Source organism: Brienomyrus brachyistius, chromosome 19 (assembly GCF_023856365.1).
Source record: "Brienomyrus brachyistius isolate T26 chromosome 19, BBRACH_0.4, whole genome shotgun sequence".
NCBI lineage: Eukaryota > Metazoa > Chordata > Actinopteri > Osteoglossiformes > Mormyridae > Brienomyrus > Brienomyrus brachyistius.
Genome location: NC_064551.1, coordinates 11,704,027 through 11,722,973, shown reverse-complemented (window position 1 = coordinate 11,722,973; position 18,947 = coordinate 11,704,027). Strand labels below are relative to the sequence as shown.

General features: G+C 47.4%; 1 protein-coding gene across 4 annotated transcripts in view; it reads right to left on the bottom strand.

Annotated features, from left to right (window-relative positions):
* Window positions 1–4,045: 4,045 nt before the first annotated feature.
* Window positions 4,046–18,947, bottom strand: part of gphnb (gephyrin b) — a 59,975-nt gene continuing 45,073 nt past the window's right edge. For 2 of the 4 annotated variants that reach the window (XM_048985609.1, XM_048985606.1), the window contains 15 exons: window positions 15,487–15,549; window positions 14,333–14,375; window positions 13,365–13,502; window positions 10,293–10,385; window positions 9,954–10,009; window positions 8,858–8,977; window positions 8,709–8,767; window positions 8,452–8,605; window positions 8,236–8,357; window positions 8,060–8,147; window positions 7,394–7,467; window positions 7,092–7,156; window positions 5,670–5,773; window positions 5,474–5,570; window positions 4,046–5,128 (listed from right to left, as the gene is read on the bottom strand). In XM_048985609.1, the coding sequence (XP_048841566.1) occupies window positions 4,995–5,128; window positions 5,474–5,570; window positions 5,670–5,773; window positions 7,092–7,156; window positions 7,394–7,467; window positions 8,060–8,147; window positions 8,236–8,357; window positions 8,452–8,605; window positions 8,709–8,767; window positions 8,858–8,977; window positions 9,954–10,009; window positions 10,293–10,385; window positions 13,365–13,502; window positions 14,333–14,375; window positions 15,487–15,549 (1,410 nt within the window). In that variant the 3' untranslated portion in view covers window positions 4,046–4,994. The remainder of the gene's footprint in view (window positions 5,129–5,473; window positions 5,571–5,669; window positions 5,774–7,091; window positions 7,157–7,393; window positions 7,468–8,059; window positions 8,148–8,235; window positions 8,358–8,451; window positions 8,606–8,708; window positions 8,768–8,857; window positions 8,978–9,953; window positions 10,010–10,292; window positions 10,386–13,364; window positions 13,503–14,332; window positions 14,376–15,486; window positions 15,550–18,947) is intronic. The other 2 variants (XM_048985607.1, XM_048985608.1) reach the window with 1 other exon arrangement.

The following is an 18,947-nucleotide window of genomic DNA, read 5'->3' as shown; positions in this document are numbered from 1 at the left end:
ACTGTTGTGGTTGAGAGTTGCCTAGCTGTGGAGATATCAACCGTAGAAATATCTTCTCTCGTATATAATGGGATTGAATGGTATTCTTTCTCTGCTGATTAAATTGCGAAAAATACATTTTAAAAATTCAATAGCAATGTCTCCTCCCAAAAATAATTGACCCGGTTACTTTAGACAACAGACCACAAACCGTGGAGTGAGCAATTTCATTTAGGAACTATATTCTATGGATCTATTATTCTAGCAAAATTATTTGCAAATGTGTGTGGAGAGTTCTCAGTACGCATTTACAAATTCTTTTACATATTTACAAATCCGATTACGCACACACTGATTGACATACAGTCACACAACTCTCCATACACATTTGCAAATAAATTTGCTATAACATTAGCTCCATTAATAGCCCCATAATTTTCTTTCTATCGAACTCCACAAACCAACCGTATGACTGCGCAAATGATAGCACGGACAGATAATAGGCCTAGATATTTACAATTTAAATTATGTTTTTTTCCTTTATGCCGTGTTTAGCTACGTGTGATAATATTTCCATCCAGTGGTACCTGAGGTACTAATGCCGACATACCATGACTGGGTAAATGCTGAGTTTAGTTACGCGTGATAATTCTGCCACCTAGTGGTAGCGGTGGTACTGCACGCATGGTATCCCTCAGGTTATTCCAGCTCGACATTTAATCTATCCGGCTTTCCATATAATATTGACATAGACGCGTGAAGCAGAGGAAGCAGAGAGCGGGGTTGATAGATGTTTCTCCGATCCGCTGTGTAATTATCTGTAATGTTTGTGACTTTTCCTGTTGAAGCAGGAAATGAACAGCATTCCTGTTACTGAACAGTGATCCTGAAACTTCGAGCGTTTTACCCAAAGATGCCATTGCCTTTCAGGACTACTTGAAGCAGGTCCTGGACATCGATCTCCATGCACAGATCCACTTTGGACGCGTTTTCATGAAGCCAGGGTAACTATACTGAATGGTTTCCCGTTAGACTTTAGCTGGATCCCAGGGTTTGCAGAATCGTCAGTTATGTTTTTGAAGGGAGTCGATCAGAAACCTTCCTTTCCTGTCACTGTAAACCTAAAAACAAAGAGACAGGCACATACGAGTGTGTAAGCGCGAGGAAGAGGAGATGGTAGGGGGGTGAGGATGGCCCCCTTCCTCAGGTACCGCTGCTGATGAAGTTGCTTCCTCTTTCAGGCTGCCCACCACATTCACCACCGTTTGCGGTTTTTCCAGTTCTTTTTCTTGCCCCCCTGTTCTGGGGGAGCCTGGAGTCCCTCTGGCAATTCTGCCAGAGGACCATAAGGCAGGCCACAGTCCATGGCTACCTGCTTCATCCTGGATTCGGCTACCCCGCATCTCAGCCACCGCAGGTCTTCACGCACCTCCTCCGCGAGGTGCGCGTCTTCGGACATGGATATCTCTTTGAGGATATCTCTCGTCCGGAAGGCGAAGCCCCGAAGCGCGGGGCCGTTCCTGACCTCAGGCTGATCCAGCCAGTAGATTGTCTCATTTGTCAGACTGAGGTACTGCTCCTCGGTCAAGTGAAGCATCTTCTTTCAGAGTCTGGTCATTCTGTCATGTATAGGACCGGGGAAGCAGCAGCCAGAGCCGAAGAATTGGGTAGATGAGGGAGTTATTAAGCAAAGAACAGGAAACACGAGGCAAAGCAAAAGATGCATGTCACCACGTTAATGACCGGACTGGGGTAAACATACCTAACGCAGATGTAAATACTTTGGACTAATCAATAAGAAGAAGAAACTGGTTGAGGCCCACTCCAAAGAACTATTACCTTATGTCAAGCAGAAGAGACATGCACTTGTCGCATATAAAGCCTGCACTAATAAACGGAACCTGCAGATTCTCTGTGCTGCTTCCAGTAAAGTTCAACAGAGTGTTAGGCGATGCGCCAAGAACTATTGGGTCCAACTCTTTTCTCAGATACAGATCACTGCTGATGCAGGCAAAATCAGGAGGATGTTCAAAGAAATCAGGCAGGTTCTGGGACCAACACAGAGGAAAATTGCCCATTTGAAATACGTCAGAGGTGAGATAATCTGCGATCGGGCACCATAGATTTAGCGCTAGGTCGAACGTTACTCTGAGCTGTATTCCAGAGAGAATGTCACTGAAGACACCCTGAATGCCATCGAGTGTCTGCCCGTGCTGAAGGACCTCAACAGAGAACCAACCTTTGATGAACTCTGGATTGTCTAGCCCCTGTCCAGGCACCTGGGGAAGATGGCATCCCTGCCAATATCTAGAAGTGCTGCAAAAGAATGCTCAATACTGAGTTGTTTGAAATCTTTTCTATATCTTTTATATATCATGATATGAGAGGCACCAACATAATCACACTGTATAAAAACATGGGTGACAGGAGTGATTGTAATAACTATAGCGGCATCTCACTCCTTAGTATCGTTGGGAAACTATTTGCTTTGGTTGTTCGGAAGATTCTACAAGTACTAGCAGAGAGAGTCTACCCAGAATTACAGTGTGAATTCCGAACTAACAGATCTACCATCGACATGATCTTTTCCCTCAGACAGCTGCAGGAGAAATGCAGAGTGCAAAGGCAACCATTCTTCATAGACTTCATAGGCTTTTGATCTGGTCAGCAGGGGTTGATTGTCTGCCCAAGCTTCTCAGCATCATCAACTGTTTTCACACAGACATGAAAGGCACAGTAGTTTACGATGGGTCAATGTCAGCTAAGTTTGACTTCTGCAGCAGAGATAAACAGGGCTGCGTTCTTGTACCGACACTATTTGGATCTTCTTTGCCGCTCTGCTGAAACACGCCTTTGAATCTGCCACAGAAGGAATATACCTCCGGACCAAGGCGCAAGGAACCTTTTCCAGATCAATAGCTAAGTCCGTTGAAATTCAGTTGAAATGCCATTGTAAAAAGATGTCTGCAAGAGGAATTTGAAGGCTTTGGGCCATTGACTTGACTAACTGGGAAGGTGTAGCCTCAGAACGATCAACTTTGAGAGAATAGGTATCATCAAAAATGTATCATCGAGTTTGAAGAGACACTTGTCCGAGGCAAAGAGGTTTAGGAGAAAGAGCCAATGGCAGTCTGACAGACCGACATCCAACTATTCTGCTCACTGTAGGCAAGATTGTCACTCTCATATTAGGCTGACTATCCACCTTCGACGCTGCAACAGAACTAGCACGAGAACCTCCATCCAGTGCAACTCCATAATCTCTTGAGACTACTATGATGTATTGATGCATTATTAATAACTCAGAACTTACATTTTCAACTTCCGACTTTAAAAAGTGCTATAGAATAGCCGAGTGGTATGGATTTGTAATGCAAATATACACAAGCAAATGCTAATTCCGCTAGTGTTTGATGCTACCATAACATGGTAATTCTCACAGGCGTGCTAGTGGAAATTAGCACATAGTACATTATTATGTCCACAGTGTGAAGAGTAAATAAACATTTTTCTGGGTTTACATGAATTTGGACATTTGGACACTCCCGGTTCAACTATTCTAGAACACATTTTTTACAGGTTATTTTTGTTCCTGTATTACATCCATCCATTTTCCATGACAACAGTGTGCTTGGAATCTATCCCAGAACTCACAGGCTGGAGAATCCCAAGATGGGAAGCCGGTTCGTCTCAATGCACAAAGACACCTTATAGGTAACTCAGAGACTGCAAGTCTTTGGACTGTGGGAGGAGACCTTAGGATCCATGACTCACAGGGCCAAAATCAAAAAACTGACCTCAAAACACAGACCTAAAGCAAGATGTTATCTGCTGAAATAAAGAACCAAACGCATTGGCTTACCTAGGAAAAAAAATTAAAAAAAATAATAGAAATAAAAGCACCTGTTCTCGACCCATAAATAGAATTCATGGACACCATGAGCAGACTTTGGACTTTTTATTGGGTTAACAAAAAATATTCAGATTCTTTTTTTATTAATAAAAAAGGAACCCCACAAGGAATATTTTTTACATAATGATCAAGAATGTTTATTATTTAGTCTTCATCAGTTTCAGTATCATTACAGAAAATGTTATAGTACAGAGTTTTCAATGTCTCCTCGTGGTGTAATTTCTTTAGGAGTGCTGGTCACAGATATCTGTACAATATTATCTTTCTGTACATTTCACGTGTAAGTTGATTTAAAAAGGCTGTCAGCACTTAAATAAGCTGTTTTTTTCTTGTTTGATCAAATAAAAGCCCCCATGGGCATCGCTGTACCTGGTCAGGTGACTTTAGGGAGGTTTCTGGGTTTGGGAATCCTGGCACATGACCTCCCTACCCCCTGCTCTCGGCCCTCCCCTCCCCCCACACGCATTTGGCACTGTGCACATAAACACAACTCACGAGATAAACGACAAGCAAAGCCTTTTGTGGAGCGGTTATGGAGCACACTAAGAAGGGAAACATAGGTGTGGAACCTAACCCACTCGTAAGAAAGGAAGTAGGATGGACTCTTGGGCATCGGCAGTCGTCCTACATGGTCTTTTTTTCATAAATGTCTTCTTTAAAGATGAGAAAATAAGACGTTTGCTTTTTTTCCTCGCAGGCACCTACAAATCTCTATTAAAATGCTACTGCTATACTGGTCTAGCATTGAACACACAAAGCAATTGCAATGAAACAGAACAGAGTTGTCCTAGCATGATAATAATAATCATAATAATAATCATAATCATAATTATATTACAGAATAAATCTTTTTAAGATCTTTTTAACTTCAAAAGTTATACTTTCTTTGAAATGTTATGATCTTTATAAGTAATCATTTATTATGTGTTCAAGATGTCGACTATACTTGATCAACATTATCCAAATCAATAAAAACTAGCTGTGCCGTTGCATATTACGGAATAGTCAATGATATGTGGACATGCACCATGAACCAGCCCTCTTTCCTTGCTTCCTCCCTCCACTTCTGCCTCTCTCGTCGCTCTGTCCCTTTAAGATGACATCATAGCCGCCCTATCACCATGACGTCCACCACCTCGCCCTTGTGCAGCTCCACATATTGCTCTGTTTTGGGAGGGAGCATTAGGAGCCCGTTGGCGCTGCGCATGCTCATCAGTCGACTGCTCATCTGGTTCCCTGTGGGGAGCATCAAGGGATACCTGTCAGTACTGTGTTACAGGCAGCTGTGACACATTCCCATCAGTACTGCACTATGAGTGGGTGCGACACATCCCTGTCAGTACTTCGATACGACTGTATACAATACATTCCCGTCAGTGCTGCGCTACAAGTGGGCATGGCACATTCCTGCCGGTGTTGATGGATGGGTATAATACCATCCCATCAGTACTGTATTACAGGTGGGCTGAATGCATTCCCGGCATAATTTCGGCCACAACATTATACGGAACTCCCAAGCACTCTTCTTATGCTGCAACGGTCAGGTGAAAGTCCTTTGCTCCAATAGGACTCTTTGTGTACCTGTGCTCTGTGCCCATGGCAATGGTTCCTGGTGGTGCCAGGTCAGGATGCAGCGATGGTACTCGGGCCGTGGGTCCAGTTTCACATCACAGGAGAGCTGTGAAGAAAGAACCCGCGGAGATGACCTCACATACAAAAGCAAAACGACACCCTACTTCGCAGAGGTTCTGATATTCAATCACGGGTCCACCCCTACCCTGGCTTTTATGATGGTGGGTCGAGGGTCCAAAATCCCTTGCATCTTCCTCAGGGCAGGGATGACGAAGAGGTTACATGTCACGACAGCAGACACTGGGTTTCCTGGAAGAGAAAGGAGGTGGTGGATGGCCAGCTGGGAAGGATCTGACCCTCCCACTGAATCACCATAGCCAGACTGGGAGTGAATCAGGCCCCCACTCTGTGGATGCTGGAAAGAGGCAGACACAAGTGGGTTGTGCTATACTGAGAGGCAGCTCATGTGGCTGGGAGTAGGCGGGGCTTGTCTGGACCTTGTATCTGGTAGCCAAAGGGGACCTATGGAGGCCTCATCAAAGTACAATGAAACAATCGTGCAAACTAACTGCTACTCTGTAAATGTCAGTAAGAAGTACAGAGTGACAGGATTCAGGCTACAAATGATATCCTGAGGTCATTAGCTGGCAAGTTTTATTTGATAAACTTTACGTAATTAAGCATGTAACGAAATCTAAGATAATAATGTATAGAATATGAAAACGTAAATAGATAACTGTAAATCGTAGGAGAATTCATTGTAAAGATCAGGTAGTGCTATGAAATGTTGCGCAGTTTATGCATGCATGCAGCCACAGTTTGGGAAGTGATAATTGGGACCTTCACGCAAATTTCCTGCTTTCACCCTTCTTTGTATGCAGAGTATGATTTGCAACACAACTAAATAGACGCTAGATATAATATGGAACGATATATATTATATACGATATTTTTTTTATCGTTACGATCTATATTGTCATATCGCACTGCCCTATACACAAATGTCAGTGCTAGAACTATTGTTGGCTGAGAGTACTGTATGTACTCAGCTTAGATTTGCTTAGCATCATTGATCATTGTAGCCGTTTAATTATGTAAAACTAATCATAGTCACAATGGAATATATTTCTGAAACTTTTATTGTAAACTAGCATTTCATGTTTTAACTGTTTAGATGGGAAAATACAGCACTATTTAATATTTAACAAAATGTACGTACAGTTCACACTTAATGTCATGCTATACAGCTGCATAAGAGACTTCAAGTTCAAGTATTTTTACTTGAAACTTTAAGTATATTTACAATCAAGTACTGATTCTATTTAAGTAGAAAGCCCAGTGGTACTTCAACTTTTACTAGCATACTACAGTCCACTGGAAAGTGTGTCAGTAAGATGCAGCACTGGTCTGTTTGGGTCCATGAAGTAGCCAGGGGGGGAAAATTGCAGTGTCATGGGGGGTAGCTGAGGAGAGGCTGGAGGATGGCCAATAGGAAGACAGCCTGGACTGGAGGATCAGGAGGACTGCAGCTGCATGTGGGATGCAGGGTAATTTATTCTGATTAAAAGGCTGGGTGGGCTTCACAGGGGGCTGGGGGTGGGGGGGGGGCCTGGCATGGCCTTCTTACCTGGCAGCGCAAAGATGAGCTTGCGAGCGCCATCCATGTCCAAGGTGGCGAATGTGGTGGGCAGCCTGAAAGAGGAAGCAGCAGCATCAGCAGCGGTACCTGAGGAAGGGGGCCATCCTCACCCCCCTACCATCTCCTCCTTCTCGCACTTACACACTCGTATGTGTCTGTCTCTTTGTTTTTAGGTTTACAGTGACAGGAAAGGAAGGTTTCTGATCGACTCCCTTCAAAAACATAACTGACGATTCTGCAAGCCCTGGGATCCAGCTAAAGTCTAACGGGAAACCATTCAGTATAGTTACCCTGGCTTCATGAAAACGCGTCCGAAGTGGATCTGCGCATGGAGATCGATGTCCAGGACCTGCTTCAAGTAGTCCTGAAAGGCAATGGCATCTTTGGGTAAAACGCTTGAAGTTTCAGGATCACTGTTCAGTAACAGGAATGCTGTTCATTTCCTGCTTCAACGGGAAAAGTCACAAACATTCCAGATAATTACACAGCGGATCGGAGGAACATCTGTCTACCCCGCTCTCTGCTTCCTCTTATGCTTCTTCGTGGCAGAAACATACACTCCTCTATATCAATATAACATGGGAAGCCTGACAGCTTGATTAAACGCCGAGCTGGAATAACCTGAGGGACACCACACGTGCAGTACTTGTGTTACCACTAGGCGGCAGAATAATCACGCATAACTAAATTCAGCATTTCCCCAGTCATGGTACGTCGGCATTAGTACCTCAGCTACCACTGGATGGCAGTATTATCACATGTAGCTAAACATAGCACACCCCCCCCCCCCCCCACACCCCCCACCCGGCCATGGTATGTGTCAACATTAGGTGTAGCACAGTTCATCACATGAAATCCGGGATGCAGTCGCAAAAGAAACACACAGACAGCCTAATTTATTTGCCTGTGATTCTCTTTTTCTTGTTGGGGCTTTTTGGGAAAACATGGCTACTTACTTTCTCCCCCATAGACACGCCCCCTGAAGTGATGATGACGTCAGCGCGACTGATACCCTCATTCAGGGCATTAAGAAGATCGTCTGGGCTGGGGGGGGGGAGGAGTCACACAGAAGGCAGTTATAGGTAGTAAGAAAGTGCAGAGAGATGGAGGGGGGGCAGCACGGGGGTCGTACTTGTCTCCGACGATGCCCAGGTTGATGGTGGGGTAGCCGTGCTCCTGGATGGTGGCCAGTAGCGTGGAACGGTTGCTGTCGCGGATCTTCCCTGGGTGGAGGTCATCCTCGGGGTTCAGCAGCTGTGGTGAGGTGAGACACAGGGGCGTGTTGGAGCGGCGGTCCACCAGCCAGGCGTTCGGACTCCTGCCACAGACCCCGCCTCGCCCCGCTCACCTCGTTTCCCGTGGACATAACCGCCACCACGGGGAACTTCTGCACCTCCACCTCAGTGACGCCCACGGTGGCCAGCAGGCCGATCTCGGACGGGCCCATATGGGTGCCCTTGGCCAGGACGCACTCGCCACGCTTGATGTCGTGACCGATGGGCCTGGGGGGAAGGGGGGGTGGACCTGCGTGAACCCAGAGTGTGGAGCGCGAATGGGAAGGGACCAGCTTATGGGCTGAAACCCCCCTCCCTGCCTTGCCCCCACCTGATGTCCTGACCCGGTCGTGCCTGCACCAGGATCCGCACCTCCAACTCCTCCGTGCCCTGGAGAAACAGACGGAGGATTTGTCACTGGATTCCCCGCCCATCCTCTCCACCCCACCCCCTCAGGGAGGATGGGCCATACATACTCACATCTTCTGATTCCCGTAGCAGCTCGGTATCCTCCACCTGGACGACGGCATCGGCTCCGCAGGGGATGGGAGCCCCCGTGGTGACCCGCATGACCTGGCCAGGCATCACCGTGTGTGTCGGCTGTGGTGCACAGAGTGCATTAGTGCGGGAGTCACATGCACACACACTTGACACATATCTCACACATGCGGACACACACATCTCACACACGGACGCACACACAGACACAATGTGGGGATTTACTAATGAAACTAAAATCCTGATTTCAGCCCCAAAAAGATCCATTCTCAGTCGGATAAAGGTTGTGGGGACAGTTTTTCAGGAGTTCCTTTAGAATTTGTGTCAAAATTTGTCTGCAGAATAACATACTTAGTCCCATACACATACATACAGCTTGAAAGAAACATACAAATTGAAAGTGGAGAATGTGGAAAGTGGAAGTCACACACACACACACACACACACACACACAGTCACAAACACCCGCACACATACACACACACAGTCACAAACACATGCACATACACACACACACACAGGTTTGTAATGTTATCTTTGTAGGGACTCTCTATGCATTTCTATGGGGAAAACTCTAATCCCAACATGACGACCTGAACCCCCACCCAGCCCTGACCTTAACCACGAGTAACCAAACTAAATATGAGACTTTTAGCATATTTGCTTTTTTGATTGCATTCACAGATCTTTGTGGGGACCTGAAAAATGGTTCCCACAACATAAAAAAAAACAGGTTTTATTACATAGTGGGGAACATTTGGTCCCCACAATGAAATATAAGCCTAATCCCCACACACACACAAACACATAGACAAACACACACATAGACAAACACACGCACACCACTGCAGTGCCTCCAGCTGTACTCATTTACATTTCAGCTCTTCAGAGAGCAACATTCAGATCCAGGGCAGATATGGTGCTGGTTATAAACAGAGGCAGATCTGAAAATAAACAAGAGCCGTCGGGCTGTGGGTGTGGCCAGGTGGATGCAGGCAGGGGGTGAGACTGGTCAGAAGCTGGCTGGGGGGCGGGGGGTTCACTTCAACTAGCACCTGCCCAATCTGGAAGAGCTTACCTGCTCCCCGGCCTGCGACTCCCCGATGATGAAGCGGTCCCCTGGCCCGTCAGCAGCTGGAACAAATGGACGTTAGAGCGCCCCCTACCTCCCAGCCCCACAGGGCCGTGCAGAGGGCAGGATTATGGGGCAGCAGATGGAGACAGTGACTATACAGCACAAATAATATATAGGTTATAGGACAAAGCCAGCCAATAGGACAAAGCAGGCCAATGGGGGCACTGCATTGTTCTAGAGCAGAGAGTACAAATTTAGATTCAACTGAGTGAGTGAATGACTCAGCAGTGAAATGGGGGGAGTGAATGGGGGAAGCAGGAATCTGCTGGGTCAGGCTCTTACCTCTGACAGCATAACCGTCCTTAACGGAGGCAGGGAACGGAGGCAGATTGTCTTTGGCATAGACGTCCTGCGCCAGGACTCGCCCCATCCCATCTGCAAAGGGCAAAGGGAGGGTGGGGGGAAGGTGGTCAAAGGGGGCAGTGAGGCCTTGCATGTGTGTGAAGTATGTCGCCTCCATCTCTGGGCCTGTGGTTTCCAACCCGAGCGTGCCGCCCTGATTTTCCCCAAATAATCATGATCAGACGTAGTGCAGCTTGTGTGATGGAGAGGCCCATTTGAGACGTGACGCGTGTGACGCGTGTGAGCTGTGCTGCCTCGCGGCCTGTTTACAGCGCGGGGGGCTAAAGGCAGAGCGCTGAGCTTAACGTGATGTGCTGCCCGCCGTTCGCTCTGCCGCCGCTGGGCCTGAAGGTGCCTTTGGTTATGTACTGAATGGCAGGGGCCAAGAGAACGGCACGAGATGAGAGTCAACACAACCTGCTGGTGATGGGGGGGGAGGGGGGGTAGCCCCGTGCCAGCTGCACAGGCACAGAGACACTCCGAGAGCTGCCACCGGGGGGCGCTGCGACTCGAAAAGCTGCGTAAATAAGAGATGTAACCCTGAATGCTGTGTCTCTGAGAGCTGTGACTCACAGCTGCCACCATGGGAAATGGACTCTCAAATCTGTAAGAAATGTGACTCTGAATGCTGTAACCATGATCGCTGTGACTCTGAGAACTGCCGCCATGTTGTGCTTTGACTCCAAACAGCTATATCTGTAAGAGATGTGGCTCAATGTGTCTTTACCCTAAGAGCTGTGACTCAGAGTTGAGAATCTGAGAGCCTCCGCTATAAGTGCTGTGACTCTTAAAGCTGTAAGACTGGGGTGCTTAACCTGGGCATCACAATGCCTTTGTGGGTCGGGATGTAATTGCTGTGGGGTTGTGAGAGTTACGAAAATGCATCACAAACACTGAGGAAGTCATTTGCACCTTAGCTTTTTGGCACCCCTACTGATCGAGCTACGCTTCATGTAAATGCTGCCATACTTTGTCTTTGGCGTAATAAGGCAGGACTGTAACTAGGGGATATAAGTTGATATAATCATTTATCGTCATATAAAATTAAAATGATTAAAAAATTAGAAACTCTGATAAGCTTGACAGCACCCATCAGCCTATAACATCACAGAAAGGAATGCGATTCCAGCCAATTGTGTGGTAGTATTGTAAGTAAAGCACGCTCCGTACTACTGTTTTAGTAACATACGTGAGACTGGTGTCACGTATTGTAACTGAAATGCTGTGAACCTATTTCACCACTTGCAATTGGCATCCAGAGGAACATACAGAATGCAAATACTCACAGTCACTAGCAATGAGGGTCTCCACTGTCTATCTGAAGAAATACGGGACGCCGCCCCTTGAACTGGGGGTAAATTGTGAAATATGGGACAATTTGTGTCCCATATTAGTTCAAAATAGGACACGGCGATTTACTTTTTCTTAATGCAGGACCGTCTTCTAAATTTGGGATGGGCGGCAATTGGACCCAAAAGCAAGAACAAAGATGGATCAATTCTTAGAATGTGGAAAAATGCAAAACAGAAAATTTGCAAAATAATATATAGTCCCCAAAAGGGCCAACCTTATCAAAAAGGTAGGAACACCTATATTAGGTGGAATCTGACAAATTTAAAATATCTTGCTTTTTATGTATTTGTGAATTGGTGTGTGGGAAGGGGGAGGGGGGGGTCACAAAATAATTTACTGCCCTAAAATAAGCCAGATGTTCTAAATGGTTAAAAATCCCTGCTGCAAGAGGTGTGACTGTGAATGTGGACCCTAAAAAGCTGTATCTGAGTTATGGGTTGTGTCAGAGCTGTGACTCTGAGCTGTTCAGGCTTAATCAGCTTAAGTAGTGACTCTAAGGCACTGCAGGTGCATAGGTTGTGTGCAAAATACATCTCTAAGTATCTGCAGAAAGGCTGATGCATTTAAAAGATTTATTTTATTCCCAGTACATTTTAAAGACAATCCCGCATTAATCACTGCATGCGTGTGAGCGAGGTGCCTCGTCAAGGGGATTGCGCCGCAGGACGGATGCGATCTGCATGAGAAATCAACTCAATTCTTGCGGCACACTCACCCCGGCACTTCTCAGCCCGACGCAGAGGAGGCCGTTACGGCAGAGTGGCCGGGATAGAGGGTCATTACTCTACCCATCGTTTTGCATTCTGAGGCAGAAAGATGGCGCTATCAGGCCGAGGGATCCCCCCACTTAATGACCAGCACCACCACAGTCAGTTGCTATGGGGAGGTGATGGAATTGCATGGAGCAGAGATGAGGGACGTCCCAGATTGGCATTGGAGTCCCTGGAACTCAGGCCGGCGGATCGAGCGGATAAGCTGGGGTATGACAGACTCACGCCTGTGATACATGTCTGGCATTTGAAGGTGGGCCGTCGCCAAGAGCAAATCAAACACGGCGGGCAGGATAATGACCTTCTACAGGCTGCTCCGCTCATTCCCAGGGATGGTTCTGGAGGCCCTAATGGCCACGGCTCACGTGGAGCTGATCTCTGCTCTCGGGGATGCCTCTGGGAAGCTGTCATGCCTGCGGGAGCAGGCCAGGAGTCTTGGCTTTGATCAGGAGGCTTGGAGTGTCTTGTTTAAGCAGCATGAGGTGCTGACACTGCAGTTCCTGTTGCCGGAGCCTGAGTTCGGAGCTTACGTTTTGTCACATGACCAGCGAGCTGACTGAGTGGACCCCTGAACGAGGCCACTCTTCTTGTGCGAGATAAAACTCTGTCTTTCTTTCATCTCTTCTCTATAAATCCTCCACTTAGACTCTGTTCTTTACCAGTGTGTAATGAGAAGAAGCTGGACAGCAAGCTGTAGTCTAGTCTGTCTGACTGTAGTACCACATACTGGTCGGTGGAAAAGGCAATCAAAGTGTCAAGAGCACATCTATTCTGTGAGACTCTCCCCCAAGCAATTTATAGCTCTGGGAGTAATATGTGATTGGATGTTCTGGAGGTGGGCGGAGTCACCCCACCCAGGGGGCGTGTCTTTCCAAGTAGGCTCCCTCACCTCTGTAGTTGATGATCTCCGTACCCAGAACAGCGGTCATCTCCAGCACAGTGATGAAGGCCTTGTCCATGGAGGTGAGAGGGAAGGGGGACATGCGGTGCCTTCGGGCAACTTTGGTGATGTCAACCGCACTGTGACCTGGCGGGGCAAAGGAGAGATTAGAACTTAGAACTGGGTATCTGGCCTGAAGTAACTGGCGCAAGGGTTATGGCAGTGTAAACGGATGAAAAAATGTAATCTTGGCAAGTTATTATAAAGGCGCATACTAAGCAAATAAACAAGGATGAATGTAGATGCCTAATGCTCCCTGGGGACCTGGGCAGCTGGCTCAGCAACTCCGATCTAACCAAACGCAGCACACGGGTCACGCATCACCTTCAATCTCACGTCTCGGCTCAGAAGGTTTTTTATTTTTTTTTTCAGAAATGTGTTCAATTTGTGCTCCTTTCACACTGGAGGGGGGCATGTGTGCAGTGTGACAAGGCGTATGATCTGCTCGTGTGCCTGAGTGTCATGGTGTTTCTTAAAGGGCTGCAAAACAAGCATCCCAAAATGCAGTGTGTGTGTCTTTGGGGGCGGGGGGGGGGGGGGTCAATTCATGTCTTTCATGATGTTTAATGCCTCTGTCACCCAGCCCGTTAGCGGAGATGGTGGGGTGTGCTCTAAATACCTGACTACTTTCATTATCCTGCAGACACACACACGCAAAACACACACACACACACACAATCAAGTAATTACAACAAATCCCTCAGCAGGGGGCGCTCTCACTACTCTGACCAACATGGGGCATGACATCTAACAGGGAGCTCTCTCTTCAACATGATGTGTGACACTCAACAAGGGGGCACTCTCACAGGGCATGACAACCGGGGACACCCTTGCAATCACAGGTCATGACAACAGGGGGCGCTCTCCCCAACACAAGTCACGACGCTCAACAAGGGGCGCAGTCACATGGCACTTACTTGCTCGCAGGATATTTTCTTTGCTGCTGCATCTTGACTGAACCTGTAGGGAAGAGAGAAGAAAGGGAGAGAGGTGCCATAAGCCAGACGATCCGTGAGACCCGACCTCCCCAAGGAGAAAGGAAACATTTGGCTGACAGCTCCCAGGGATTACAGGAGAACCCAGAATTCGTCACTTCCTGCCATTATTATCCTTACTGTTAAGCATCATCCCTCTTCACAGAAAACACATGCAAATATGATGCCAATCACTACTACTAATGTCACTAGTAGTAATAAATCACAATAACATAGCATTAACATAGAAAAACAATAATTCTCCTACCAAAGACAATAATATGCTTAAACAGAAATAGAACAATCACTAAAGTGACAAATCCCTTAGGCCAAGGACATCAGTGTGCTGCTTGTAAAACTACCGAAGGGCCCTTGGCTGCTGCGGACGGAGGCAGGACCGAAATGGCACCCAGCACATTGGGGGAGCCATTCACCCGTCACTCTCTGACGCTACATCTCAGCTTATGTTGCCAGTAGGAGGTCGGAGACCCATCAGGTGTCTCGTTTACTTCACGATGCAGACGGGGGAGGGAGCTGTCCAACCCCATCGTATGTGCAACCACAGTGACCTAATACCCCTGGCCTAGAGGGACAGTACGTCATCAGAGACGCACATTCAGCATCAGGTGATCACAGCACGTCAGGACAGAGCACAGACAGCCAAATCGACGGGTCGCTGGGGAAGGGGAATGGGGGGGGGGCGGTGAGGCACAGGACGGGTATACTGACCGGCGACGAGAGAGAACAGCACAGACACAGTGCACCTCGACCCCCCCGCCCCCACCCCCTGAGAGCGGACTGAGAACCCACCACAGACACACCAGATCCAGAGCAAATCAGAGAGCGGAGTGCAGGAGAGACAGGGAGTGAGAGAGAGAGAGTAAGAAAGAGAGAGAGAGAGAGAGAGAGAGAGAGAGAGAGAGACAGACAGACAGACAGACAGAGAGAGAATGACAGAGTTGAGAATGCTGGGAGACAGTGAGACGGTGAGAGAGGAGGAAAAGGAGACAGAGAGAGAAAGAGGGATAGAGAGCGAGAGGGTGGAGCATGGAGCGGCAGAGCGCATCTGCGAGCGGCTCCTCGGGGGGAATAGTTACTCGCGAGCTGAAGATCCTATGGCTCCTGCGATCATCTTTAAGGCCCTCCAGCCTACAGTGCAGCTATGGTGTGGACAGAAACAGACAGACAGGGTGAGGAAGCGGGCAGGAAACCCGGGCATTCAGCGGCGGACAGGGAAGGCGGACAGAGAAGGCGGACAGAGAAGGCGCCAGAGGCCGACGAGGGCCGGAGTGCAGCAGGGACAAGGACAACACGCCAGAAAACGAGAGGCACAACAAACCATCGGAGGAGTTCAAACAGAAACAAAGTATAACAGAGTATGGTAGAGCACTGCAGAGTATAGCAGAAGTGTAGTGAGGCTTCACACACTTAAAACATAGATGTATAACCAAAATTATTGGAGACCCACAAGCACCGATTAAATCTGATTCAGAAAGTCAATACTGCCAGGAAAATCGACAGTTTTGTTCACTTTGCAATTCATGAGAAAAGTGCCTACATTTTTTTGCCAAAGCCAAAAATTAAGTTTGTGTAAGGTGCTCAGACTCAAATCTTCTGATGAATGTCTTCTGACAAATGACACATTCAGCACAGGTGACAAGATGCACACAGATCTACACACTGACATCTAAAGGCCAAAGACAGAAGCAATCAACCTCTCAAGAAGGTGTGTGGAGACATGAACAAGTCAACACATCAGCACCCCCCAATTTCAAGCTCTGACCAGAGAGGACAGTGGGCAGGTTCTGGTGTGGGGATAAAAGAGTGGAAATCATCCTGCGTTTAATTATCTCTCGGAAGTCGGAAATTCCAAGGTGCATGACATCACGTCCGACCAATTTCCCGTTCGAGCTACACATCTCGGAACAAACGTGGCTGCCTCCATGAACACGCTGTTGTGTGTTGTTGCTTTACATTTTAACAGATTTGGAGCGAGATTCTTTTTTCGGAGAGACAAACAAACAAGAAACACGAACACGAACCACAGTAAAAGCTTTATATAACATTTTAGTAGATCCATAGCGATATTCTTTTTTCGAGAGGCAAACAAACTACAAACAAAAGACACTTACAAATCTGGTAAAAATCTGATATTGCATGCTAGGTTACTGTTTACAGTCATGATATAGTATTCTCTAAATCAACCACGTGCAATTACATTGATAGCTATTAACAGATTTAACAAAATACAAATTTTTAAATATTTATAAAATAGAATAACTGTTGACTGTGTAAGCCGGCATGTTGAAATGACGTCACTGGGGAAACTCGGACAACAAAATTCTGTCCGACATCAACGTCAGAAAAAAGGCATGCTTCCGACGGGAAGTGACGTTTTTTGTGATGTTTTTATCCAAGTTCCGCCTCGGAGAGAGATAATCGAACACAGGATGAGAGTGCTGAGGGGGGCGGGGTTTTCCAAAGGAACACACACACACACACACACACACACACACACACACACAAACACATGCCAACAGCAGTCAATGGGAAATGGGGGCGGGGCTCCAGAATGGCCTATCAGAAGGCTTCAGGAGTGAACAACTAGGAGTGGAGGATGGAGAGGAAGAGGACACCAGTATTTCTGGGCCACTCCACTCACCGATATGCACCCCCCAAGCTATCCATCTATAACCCCAACACCCTCTGTCCACTGACCCAGCCCACAGACTTATCCGTTTTCAAAAACTTCTCTGTCCATGTTCTGTCCCACATATCAAATGCCTCTTTGTTTTTGATATTTGCTAAAATTTCCGAAACGGATAATCATTTCTGAAGAAGAGAGAGCCTTGTTGGGACGTCCTCAGGGAGTAAAATGCCTTTGTGATGGCACACTAAATAAGACATTAATTAAGTAAACAAATGAATGAAGACACATCCTGCTCTTTCTGATTCAGAAACGTCCCGCCCGGATAGAGGGGCCGGATAGAGTCTGACGCCTGAGCTGCCAGACAGATGAGAGAATAAATAAAACGGGCCATACACGCCGCAGCATAAACGCTCTCTGCCGCGCCCCAGGGTCGTCCTGGAGACAGCCCTGATTGGTTGTCACGGAGATCACTGCAGAGATCGATGAGGGGCTATGCCGGCGGAATAGCCAAACCCGGCAGGTGACAGAAGTTAGGCCGGACGCCGGGAGCGGGAACCTCATTCGGGCCCCCTGCAGGGAGGGCAGAAAGGAAATCGATCCATCATTCAGGGAGAGGGGGCTGGAAGGATTCTGAATCAGAAAGACCAGGACCTCGCAGGGGAGACCCCAGGGACATACAGGGGCCGACAGATGGGACGAAAGGCTTGGAACCCAGGAGGATCGCCTAACAATGTAGAAGGTTGAGGGCCGTCCCTACTGCTGTCCACTTGCTGCCAGTCATAGCAACTGACTACAGGGAGGAACGACGAACCAGCTAACTGAGTAAACTCAAAACAAACAGAGACACAAGATCAGCGAGTGGCCCTGCTGTTATCATTGCACACACATGCACACACAGGTTTGTTATTATCTTATGTTAGCATCATTGTGGGGACTCTCCATTCATATCTATGGAGAAAACTCTAATCCCAACATGATGACCTTAACCCCTAACCAGCCCTGACCTTAACCATCAGTAACCAAAGAAAATACGAGACTTCTTTTGGCATTTTTAGTTTTTTGATTGCATTCACAGATTTTTGTGCGGACCTGAAAAATGGTCTCCATCACGTTCCCATAATGTGATATAAACCTAATCCACACACAGACACACCTGTACTCATATCTTTGTGGGGACTCTCCATTCATTTCTATGGGAAAAATCTTAATCCTAACAATGACAACCATAAGCCCTACCTTAACCATAAGTAACCAAACAAAAAACAAGACTTCTGGTATTTTTAGTTTTTTATTGCAGTCACAGAATTTTATAAAATTGAGTTTCTGTCATACCCTGCTCGTCTGATCCTCCCGTGTGCCGCGCCCCCTCGCTACCTCGTGTGGAATCCCGATGTCACCAGCTGTTTCCAGTCATGGTGATTAGTCCTGTGTATTTAAGTCCGCGCTAGAGTATGTTTCCCGAGTCCAGTCATTGACGTTATTTGTGGTGTAATTGTCTTCTGATCGTGTCCTGCCTTTCATTAAACTCCGCATTTGCCCAACACTTGGATTTCTGTTCCTGCTTCTCGCTCCGTGCCCCGGCTTTCCCGGGCCTTCCCCCACGATGCGGAATACCTTGACCTCGTGGATGAGCTCCCCGTTTCCCCCTGCCCTTTGCTTCCTTGCCCCCTGTGTTTGCCCCCCGGTCCTCTGCTCCACTTTTGTTCCCTCCGGGTCCCTTTGTTCCTCCTGTTGGCTTGTCCCCTGCTGTTGTCCCTCCGTTGTTCCCGTCCTTAGTGTCCCTGTTCATCTCTGCGTTTCTTCAGCTGTTGTCTGAGTTCTCGTCTTGTCTGTCCTTTGTGCAGTTGTTGTTCCCCGTGCCTCGTTGAGGTTGTTATTTTGGTTTTCCAAGGTGTTGGTCCCGTCCTG